General features: G+C 47.4%; 1 protein-coding gene across 1 annotated transcript in view; it reads left to right on the top strand.

The window, feature by feature from the left end:
• The window catches only part of LOC109932154 (kielin cysteine rich BMP regulator), a 132,690-nt gene that overhangs the window by 40,029 nt on the left and 82,353 nt on the right, over nt 1-10,308 (top strand). Inside the window, exons 5-7 of the mRNA XM_048609973.1 lie at nt 1,622-1,806; nt 3,718-3,794; nt 4,174-4,270. Of these exons, the coding sequence (XP_048465930.1) occupies nt 1,622-1,806; nt 3,718-3,794; nt 4,174-4,270 (359 nt within the window). The remainder of the gene's footprint in view (nt 1-1,621; nt 1,807-3,717; nt 3,795-4,173; nt 4,271-10,308) is intronic.

Below are 10,308 nucleotides of genomic sequence, written 5' to 3'. Positions count from 1 at the left end.
ATCCATAATAGCACAAGCCAAACAGAGACATGCCAGGGAATTCCTGGAGGCCTGGCATTTCAACCGGAACTCCATCAACAAACATATTGAACTGGACCCCATATACAAATCACTGAAAAACAGAACCAGAAGTGATGCCAACCACCCCAGCAAACCAAGACCTATAACAGAACACCTATGCTTCACCGGGGGCACACTGACGATGTTACCAAGCAGGGTGATGAAACGTCTGCAATGAAACACACCGGCTCAGCGAGCAAGTCTACAACCTCATCCACAACCCGAGCTACAAATCTTCTCAAAAACTTTGAGACTAACAACTCTCTGAGATAAAAGCTGTCTCCTCATCTCAGTCTTAAATGGATGATCTCAGTGCTTTTAAACAGCATCTAATTGTCCTAGATTCCCCAGCTAAGGAAACATCCTTTTGGTATCCACCTTGCCATGTCCCTCAGGATTTTAGTGTCTCACAAAGATCACCTCTCATTCTTATAAAGTCCAGTGGGTACTGACCTAAACTATCCAGCATTTGTTGCTATGATAAACACCGTCCTAGTCAAGTGAACCTCCTATGAACAGCTTCTGCTGAAGCTGTATTTTTTTCTGAAGTATAGAGACTGAAATTAGACGCAGTGCTCCAAATGCAGTCAAACTGAGGCCCTATATAGCTGTGGTAATACTTCCCTACTTTTGCATTCTATTCCATTTCAATAAGCGCCAACATTTTCTTTCATAATCACTTGCTGTAGTTGCGTAACAACTTTGTGATTCATGTATCAGGATACCCAGGCTCCTCTGGATCACAGAATTCTCTTGCTCCATTCCAATAATGTACTGTGTTTCTATTCTTATAGCCAAAGTGAACATGTTCACGTTCTCCTACATACAACTCCATCTGCAAATTTTAGCCTTAAATTAACTATGTCCTTGTGTAGACTCTTTATCTCGTCTTGACACTGTCCTTTCTGACCTTTCGTTTTGTAATGAGTAAATTAATCTAATGTACATACAGCCCTTTATCCAAATCATGGACATAGATTGTAAACAGTTAAAATACCAGCATTGATCCCTATGGCACTTCATTAGTTACAGTTTGCCACGCCAAACATGACCCATTTATCTAGACTATTTTCCTTTTATAATATTTACAATCCCCTATCCTCTACTTCATTACCCTCTACACCCTAAGCTGTTATTTTGTGAGGTAATTTTTGATGTCATACCGACATCGAATGCTTTTGGAAATCTAAGTATCCTGCAGTAGATCTCATGGCACTGCCCCTGCCTCTGGGTCAAGAGACTGCATTCAAGTCCCACCTGCTCCAGAGCTGTGTAATAACATCTCTGAACAGGTTGATTAGAAAATATCCAGCACAATAGAGGTTCACCGATAGTCACCTTCCATGTTGCTTCCTCAAAGAATTCGAATAAGTTAGGCAAACATGATTTCCATTTCATGAGACATGTTGACCATACCCTCTTCCCCTCTGCCTCTCCACCTTCCTCTCTCTCTCTCTCTCTCTCTGTCTCTCTCTCTCTCTTCTCCATCCCCCACCCACTCCCCCTGAGTCTCTGAGTTGGAGGTGGTTTCACTCATTCTCTGTGTCCTGTCCCCCTGTAGGTTTTGTTTTGAGTTGCACTGGTATTCTGGCTGTCCGTTGGGCACTCTCCCAGTCAGGTGCCCGGACCTGTGCCAGGACACCAAGTGCCCGGGATTTCCAAATGCGGAGTGTCGTGTGCATCGCTGTGGCGCCTGTTTCAGCGAGTGGTATGACCAAGGGAGCAGCCGCCATGTCATGTGTCACGGTTGGTTATTGGTGACTCCCAGTCAGTCTGTGTCAGATCGATGTGAGAGTTTCCTTTGTAGCTGTAAGGCCGAGGTGGGGGCAGTGGGATCAGGGTGGAGGGGGCTTCATGGGGTCTCAATGGGGGATTGGGAATGGGGAGGGAGCAGGGTGACCCGTGTAACCGAGCGATATCCCAGCCTTCGATCGATGTGAATCATTGCACAGGGAGAAAGAGCTGTTCAAAATGATTCGACCTCAGTAAACAGTGAGAGCTTCAGTAGGGAATCTGTCTGTTCCAGTCGGAGTGATAGATATGGAAATGTTTCATACCAGCGAGGGTATGATTGGTTTGAGTCCAGTATCAGGGTAGCTGAAAGTCTCTTTTACAGATGGATTGGACCCAAACTCTTCCAGGTGCTGCTCCCCATCCCTTGTTCTCGTTCCCCATTCCCTCGTTCCCCGCCATTCCATCTCTACTCAATCAACACCATCCTCATTTCTGTTCTGTCTTGCTTTCCATTGCGTGTCCGAACACCTTTCTGGATTCCTGCGCTCCCAGTTGTTCCTGCGCTCCCGCTGATTCCCATGCTCCTGGTCGTTCCCGCGATTCCGCTGATTCCTGCGCTCTCTGATTCTCCCTTGCCTTTGGTAGCCAAGGCTAAAGTGTTACAGCTGGGAGATGATGCTGGAACCTTGGTTAGGCCATTAGGCCACAGCGAGAGTATTATGTGCATTTCTGGAATCCACATTATCAGAGGGATGTGATGATAGCACTGGAGAGGGTGTAAGCGAATTTACCAGGATGTTGCCACAATGGAGTGCTTTAGTTACGAAGGGAGATGGACAGACTGGTTGTTTTCCTTGGAGCAGAGGAGGTTGAGAGGGGATGCGATTGATGTGTATAAAGGTATAAGCAGCATAGATCAGGTGGACATCGTGAAATATTTTCCGCTTGATGAAGAGATCAATATCCGGGGTATAGATGTAAGGTTAGGGTAGCAGGTTTAGAGTGGATGTGGGGAAAAACCTTTTCCCCCAGAGGGAGTGGGGAAATCTGCAGCTGACGGATGGTAGAGACAGAAACTCTGGCCACAATGAAGAAAAATTTAGAGGGACAGTTTATCGAACCGGGCTCTGGGCAGTCAGTGGGGCAGGAGCAAAGTCTTTGGTTCTCTGAGTGTTTCTCCTGAGTATAAATTCAGTCCAGAGTCACAATCTCTCTCTTTTCCACTGTGAGGAGTTGTCCAGGTGAACAGCCAGCAACACATCATGACTCATGTATTGTTCCTGGTCCATCTCTCTCCCCACCACATCCCCCCCCCCCCCCACCCCCCAACCCAACCTCCGGCCTTCACCCCCACCCCAGCCGTTCCCCCAACCCCCAGGAAACTGAATTTATGAAAAGAAGTTCCCAGAACAAAGGAGGGAAGAGGATGTGGGATATTAGGAAGATTTGGGAGTGGTAGAAGGTGAAGTGGTGAAAGGATTAAACAAGCAATTTAATTCAATCCAAAAAGTAAAAGAGGTGAACACAGAGGAAGGGGCTTCAGTGAGGGATGTATAACTCTGAATATGACAGTGGGATTGGTAGTACAGGGAAGTGAGAGTAACAAATGTTTATTCCCAGTGATTGTGAGGGTGGATGGATATGGGATATGGGATATGGTTGTGGAGAGAGCATGTGGATAGGGAAGAGTGTGGGTTTGGCTTGGATCCTGGTTTGAGACTGTGTGAACCGGAATGCAGCATTCCCATTGAACTGGATTATCTCTCCCTGCTCTGAATTCCCACTGTTTATTCTGGGATTTCAATCCTCATTTTAAGGAGCAGCAGGGTGGGGTTTGGAACCAGGAATGCATTGTATTGTTCAGACCTGGGCCACTCAGTTTGCAAATAATAAATTAGAACGTATATTTTCGCCCTGTTAAAGGTTGTAGCTACAAAGGACAGACTTTCCACAATGGAGATTCGTTCATCGTTGATACCTGTACATCTTGTGTGTGTTTGGTAAGTAGCCATAGCAGAAAGTGGTGAGGGGTAGGTGGGGAGTGACAGAGTGTCAGCATCTGTCAGGGGACAATGGGGGTGTGGAGGTGGGGGCGGTGGGATGGTGGGGAAACTGTGTCAGACCTTCAGCTGAGGGGGGACGTTGGAGGGAGAGTGTCAGCACCTTCGGTGGGAGGGCAGGGGGAGAGAGAGAGAGAGAGAGAGTGTGTGTCAGGGCCTTCGGGGCAGGGGGAGAGAGAGAAAGTCAGCACCTTCAGGGGATGGGGTGTGGAACAGTAGAACAGGTTGATTGGGTGGATTGATTGCGGGAGGGTCGGACTTTCGGAGAGCCTTGTTTCTGAATGTGGTTGCTGATCAGATGCTTGCTTTTCTGTTGAAGAACGGTGCTGTGTCCTGCGCACCAGTGCAGTGCCAGGCTCTAAGCTGTAAAGACTCTGTGAGGAGACCGGGATCCTGCTGCCCCGAATGCCCCCAAGGTAAGTGGGTGTTTGTTCTCTCCATTCCTGTCTTGCTGTTCCAACCTGGATATGTAGAGGAATAGTGGGACCACCAACTGTCACTTGGCTGGATTACTGGCTTGTGATGCAGGGTGAGGCACACGTTGAAATACTGGCTCAGGTCACCATGATGGTCCCACCGTCTCAATCTCACCCCTCTCCTGAGGCATGGTGACCTTCAGGTTAAACTACCTGAAGTCTTCTCTCTCTCTCGAATGAGTTGACTTGATTTGATTTATTCCTGTCATGTGTACTGAGGTACAGTGAAAAGTGTTGTCTTATGTGCTTTACAGGCAAATGCATCAGGGTTACGAGAACAGAGTGCAGCATTCAGTGTTACAGCTTCCGAGAAGGTTCAGAGAGAGAGCAGCATGAACATAAAAGAGGCCTATTCAAAAGTCTGATAACAGCGGGGAAGAAACTGTTCTTGAACCTATTCGTACATGTTTTCAAACGTTTATATCTTCTGCCCAATAACAGTAGGTGGAAGACCGTATAATTGGGGTGGGAGGGCTCTTTGATTATGTTGGTTGCTTTCCTGATGCAGCAGGACTTATAGATGAAGTCAGTGGATGGGAGGTTTGTTTGTGTGTGTGATGGACTAGGCTCTGTTCATGACTCTCTGTAGTTTATTTCGTTCTTGGGAAGAGTAGTTGCCAAACCACACTGTGATGCATCCAGATAGGATGTTTTTTATGGTGCATCTACAAAAATTTGTAAAAGTCTTTATGGACACGCCAAATTTCCCTAGCCTCCTGAGGAAGTAGAGGCATTGCTGAGCTTTCTTGACTGTAGTGTCAATGTGGGTGAACCATGACAGATTGGTGGTGATCGTCACTCCCAGGAACTTGATGCTCTCAGCAATCTCTACCTCAGCACCATTGATATAGATAGGGATGTGCCCTCTATTCTGCTTCCTGAAGTCAATGAGCAGCTTCTTTGTTTTGCTGATGTTGATGGAGAATTTCCTGTACTCTGCCTTATTGTTGTTTGGGATCTGACCCGCAGCGGTGGTATGGTCAGCAAACTTGTAAATGGATTGGGCAGAATTTGGCCACACAGTTGTGAGTTTATAAGCAGTTAGGCCTGAGGCTGAGTACATAGCCTTGTGGGGCACCAGTGATGAGGATTATGGTGGGGGAGGTGTTGTCACCTATTCCTACTGATTGTGGCCTATGGATCAGGACGTCGAGGATCCAGTTACAGACAGGGTGCCATGACCTGGGTCTCAGTTTGGAGATTAGTTTGGTTCGAATTATTGTGTCGAAGGCAGAGCTGTGGTCAATAATTAGGAGCCTGATGTAAGTATCCTTGTTGGGCAGATGTTCCAGGGATGAGTGTAGGACCAGAGAGATGACGTTTGCTATGGACCTGTTGTGCCAGTATGCGAATTGCAAAGGATCAAGGCAGTCTGGGAGGCTGGAGTTGATGTGAACCATGACTAACCTCCTGAAGCACTTCATAATTATGGAGGTCAGAGCCACTGGACAGTAGTCACTGGGGCACGCTACATGATTTTTCTTTGGTTCTGGGATGCAGGTGGGGACTTCGGATTGTAGTAAGGAGAGGTTGAAAATGTCATCGAATATTCCCACCAGTTGGTCCGCACAGGATGTGAGTGCATAGCTGGAGACTCCATCTGGGCCATTTGCCTCCCGTGGGTTCACTCTCAAGAAGGTCAATCTGCAGCGGTGACCAAGGGAGCAGGTGTATCCGAGGCTGTTGGGACAGGTGACACTGTTTCACTGACCTTCTGCTCAAAGCAAGCGTAGAATATATTGAGCTCTTCGGGTAGGGACTACTGTAGCCCACAATTCTGTTCAACTTAGCTTTGTAGCCCGTTTTGTTTTGTAAGCCTTGGCACAAACAGCAGGTGTCCATGTGGTTGGTCTGGGTCTCGAGCTTTGGTATTGCCTTTTGGTGCATCTGCTGGCCTTCTAAAGGTTGTACCTGGATTTCCTGTCTAGGTCAGGGTTGGCCGACTTGAACAACTCAGACCTGGACTTCAGTAGGGACAGGATCTCCCAGCTCACCCATGGTTTCTGGTTGGGGAATGTTTGGATTAACTTCTTCGGCACGCAGTCTTCTGCACAGTGACTAATGAAGTCTGTGACAGTATTGGTATACTTGTTTAGGTTGGCTGCTGAGTTATTGAATATGGACCAGTCCACTGATTCTAAGCAGCCCCACAGAAGCTCTTCTACTTCCTCAGGCCAACGCTGTACCAAGGTCTGTGCTGGGTCCTCAGGCTTCAATTTCTGCTTCTATACTGGGAGGAGGAGCACAGCGCTGTGATCTGGTTTTCCAAAATGTGGACGGGGTGAGTGGGGTGGTAGGCATCTTTTATGGTTGTGTAGCAATGGTCGAGGATGTTGGGAATCCTGGTGGGACAGTGGACAAGTTTGGTGGAATTTGGTAGCACATTCTTGAGGTTGGCCTGATTGAAGTCACCGGCTCCAATGTACAAAGCCTTGGAATTCCGTCTCAAGACTGTTTGTAGCCTTGTATACTTCACCCAATGCACTCTTCACTTCCGCTTGGGGTGGTATATAGACTGCTGTCAGGACGGCGAAGTGAACTCACCCTGCAGCTGGTAGGGATGGACCTTCACTGTAAGATATATTAAGGAGCAGTAGTTCACCAGGATCGCCATGCCTGAGCACCAGGAGGTGTTGATTAGGAGGCAGACACAACTGCCCCTTGTCTCACCCAAGGACGCCATGTGGAACATATGATTTATAGAGAAACCCTCAGGTTGTAAGGTACAGTCAACTGTAGCAGGACTGAGCCGTATCTCTGTAAAACAGAGCACAGAGCAGTCTCACAGTTCCCTTTAGAAGGTAGGTCTAGCTTTAAGTTCATTCATTTTGTTCTCGATGGCTTGGACGTTGGCCAGGAGTGTGCTGGGGAGGGCAGACTTGAAATTGCATTGTTTCAGTCTCACGTGAAGTCCGGTGCATCTCCCAAGTTTCCTGGGTAGGTGGTTGCTCCTAGTCGATCCCAGACAACGGTGAGTGAAGTCTGCTGCTCCTAGAGGTAAGTGAGTGTTCCTGATGGGGGCCTGAGCAACAGTCATAGCCCTGAATGTTCTGGGGGGAGGGGGGATGCGGTCTTGCAATCAATCTAGTTAGGCCTCCTTGATGTTGGGTCACCACGGGGTCAGGACTTGTTCCCACTCTGGTCAGGTCTCCGTTCCGGGTTAGTGTGAGGTCAGGGAGGTCAGGCCTTGAAGGCCTGCATTCTCTCTGGGCTTGCAGTTCCGTGTTGGCAAAGGAGGTGGGTGCTCCCGAAAGGGTCCTGGGCACTAGTCGTGGCCTTGAGTGATCCGGGTAATCCATCTAACCCAGCCTCCTCAATGTCGGATCACTGTGTGGTCAGGTCTCATTCCCACGCTTGTCAAACCTCTTTGTCAGTAGTAAGGCCTCATCGATTGGAGGATCCCCAGACCTGAAAGTTGGTTTAATAGAACATTGTTAGTAATTTTGACAGACTTAGATTTGAGTTTTAAAATAACAGAATGATTATAAGATATGCAAGAATAAGATCTGATGTGAACAGCTCAAGGGGGAGTCACCACACTTTGGCGCCATTTTGTTTTTTTTAATAGGAGACCTATCCTCTGGGCCTATGAAGACTTTTATTCCTGGTAGATGTGCCTGTGGATTGTAGATGGTGAACAGGCCTCGTGGAGTCAGGAAGTGAACTACTCACCAGAGAATTCTGAGCCTCTGACCCACTGCTGCATCAGTTGAACTTCTTGTCAATTTTAACCACCAGAATGTTGATAGTGGGGTCTCAGTGATGGTAATGGCATTGACCATCGAGGAGATGGTTATAGTCTCTCTTGTTGGAGATGGTCATGGTCTGTGGTGTAAATGTTACTGCCACTCATCAGCCTGAGCTTGTATATTCAGCTCTTACTGAAGTTTATCGACTGCTATGGTATCTGAGGAGCCATGAATGGAGCTGAACATTGTGCAATCATCAGCAGACATCCCCAGTTCTGACCTTACGGAGGGAAGGTCATTGATTAAGCAACTGAAGATGGTTGAGCCAGCGACACTACTCTGGGATCTCCTGCAGAGATGTCTTGGAGCTGAGATAACTGACCTCCAGCAACCACAACCATCTTCCTACATGCCAGATATGAATCCAACCACCGGAGAGTTTGTCCCCCAATACGGATTGATTCCAGTTTTGCCAGGGCTACTTGATGCCACACTTGGTCAAATGCAGCCTTGATGTCAAGGGCTGTCACTCTCACCTCACCTCTGGAATTAAGCTGTTTTGTCCATATTTGAACCAAGGCTGTAATGAGATCAGGAGCTGAGTGACCCTGGCGGAATCCAAATTGGGCGTCGCTGAACAGGTTATTGCTGAGCAGGTGCTGCTTGGTAGCAGTGTTGATGACACTTTCCAACATTTATCATCTAAAGTAGACAATTGGCCAGGTTGGATTTGTCCTACTTTTTATATACAGGACATATCTGGGCAATTTTCCACATTGTCGGGTAGGTACCAGTGTTGTAACTGTACTGGAACAGCTTGGCCAGGGGTGTATCTAGTTCTGGAGCACAAGTCTTCAGTATTATTGCTGGAATATTGCCAGGGCCCATGGCCTTTGCAGTATCCAGTATCTCCAACAGTGTCTTGCTATCACATGGAGGAAATCAAAGTGGCCGAAGACTGACATCTGTAATGCTGGGAACCACTGAAAGAGACTGAGATAGATCATCTACTTGGAATTTCTGGCTGAAGAAAGCTGTGAATGCTTCAGCTTTATCTTTGGCACCGATGTGCTGGTCTCGTTCATCATTGAGGATGGGGATATTTGTGAAGCTGCATCCTCCAATGAGTTCTGAGGAAGGGTTTTCTTCTTCACAGATGCTGCCAGACCTGCTGAGCTTTTCCAGCAACTCTGTTTTTGTTCCTCCAATAAGTTGTTTAATTGTCCACCACCATTCACAACTGGATGTGGCAGGACTGCAGAGCTTAGATCTGATCCATTGATTGTGGGATTGCTTAGCTGTGTCAGTTGCATACTGCTTCCACTGTTTGGTGTGCTGTCATGTGTTTCAGTAGGTTGCAACCTTGATATTTTAGATTTGCTGGTATATCAGGTTGTGGGTCTGTGTCCCTTATAAATCCACAAACTTCATTCCCTGTCAGGACCTCTAGTTTTGTCTAAACCGGAGCCTTTGTACCATCAATGTTCTGTGTGACTAACACATCCTTATCATCACCAAAACTGCTACCTTCACATCTGTATCATCGCTCCATTTCTTCCCTCGGACAGTCTACTGCTAAACCACTCATCTGTTTCTTTGTTAGCTCTGGGCCTTACTGTCCCAATGCCCTCCTGGCTGGATGTACAGCTTCCACCCATCAGGAGTTCCAGCTGTTTCAATCCTGCCCAAATCCAAACTGGGATCAAGTCCCATTTACTTGTTAACTCTGTGCTAGCTGACTTACTCAACCAGCAGTCCATTCACCGACACCTCCATCATTGTACTGCATCCGTCCATCAACTCTATATTTGTTCGATTCTTGCACAGTCCTTCCTCTTCCTGAACTGCCACTTACCCATCCTTTCATCAATCCCTTCTTTCTCATTCCTTCCTTACTGCTTTGATGATCTCCTTCCCTGAACAGTTAACTTTATACTCACTTTGGCACAGTTTCCTAACTTCGTGACCTGTTGCTGATTGGAATATTTGCCTGTATCAGTCACAGAGTTGGACGTTCCTGCTGTCAGCTGAATAATGAGGGGGTGGGGTACTGATTGGAAACATGCACTTTATGAGCTCCCCAATGCTGGCATGGACAAACTCCACCAGGCAGCTAGGGTGTCTTGTACTTGGCCAAGACATTCTGTAGATGTCACAGAAAAATAAATCTCCAGTTTGAACCAGAGTCCCACCGAAACAGCAATTCACCATCTTTCCTATCAGTCTATGTGAGATTGCACACCAGGGACAGATTTGTTCCTGGGAGAATGGGGGAGCGAGTGACCCAAT

The sequence above is a fragment of the Rhincodon typus genome, chromosome 22 (genome assembly GCF_021869965.1).
Source record: "Rhincodon typus isolate 14 chromosome 22, sRhiTyp1.1, whole genome shotgun sequence".
NCBI lineage: Eukaryota > Metazoa > Chordata > Chondrichthyes > Orectolobiformes > Rhincodontidae > Rhincodon > Rhincodon typus.
This window is presented reverse-complemented; position numbering and strand designations above follow the sequence as displayed.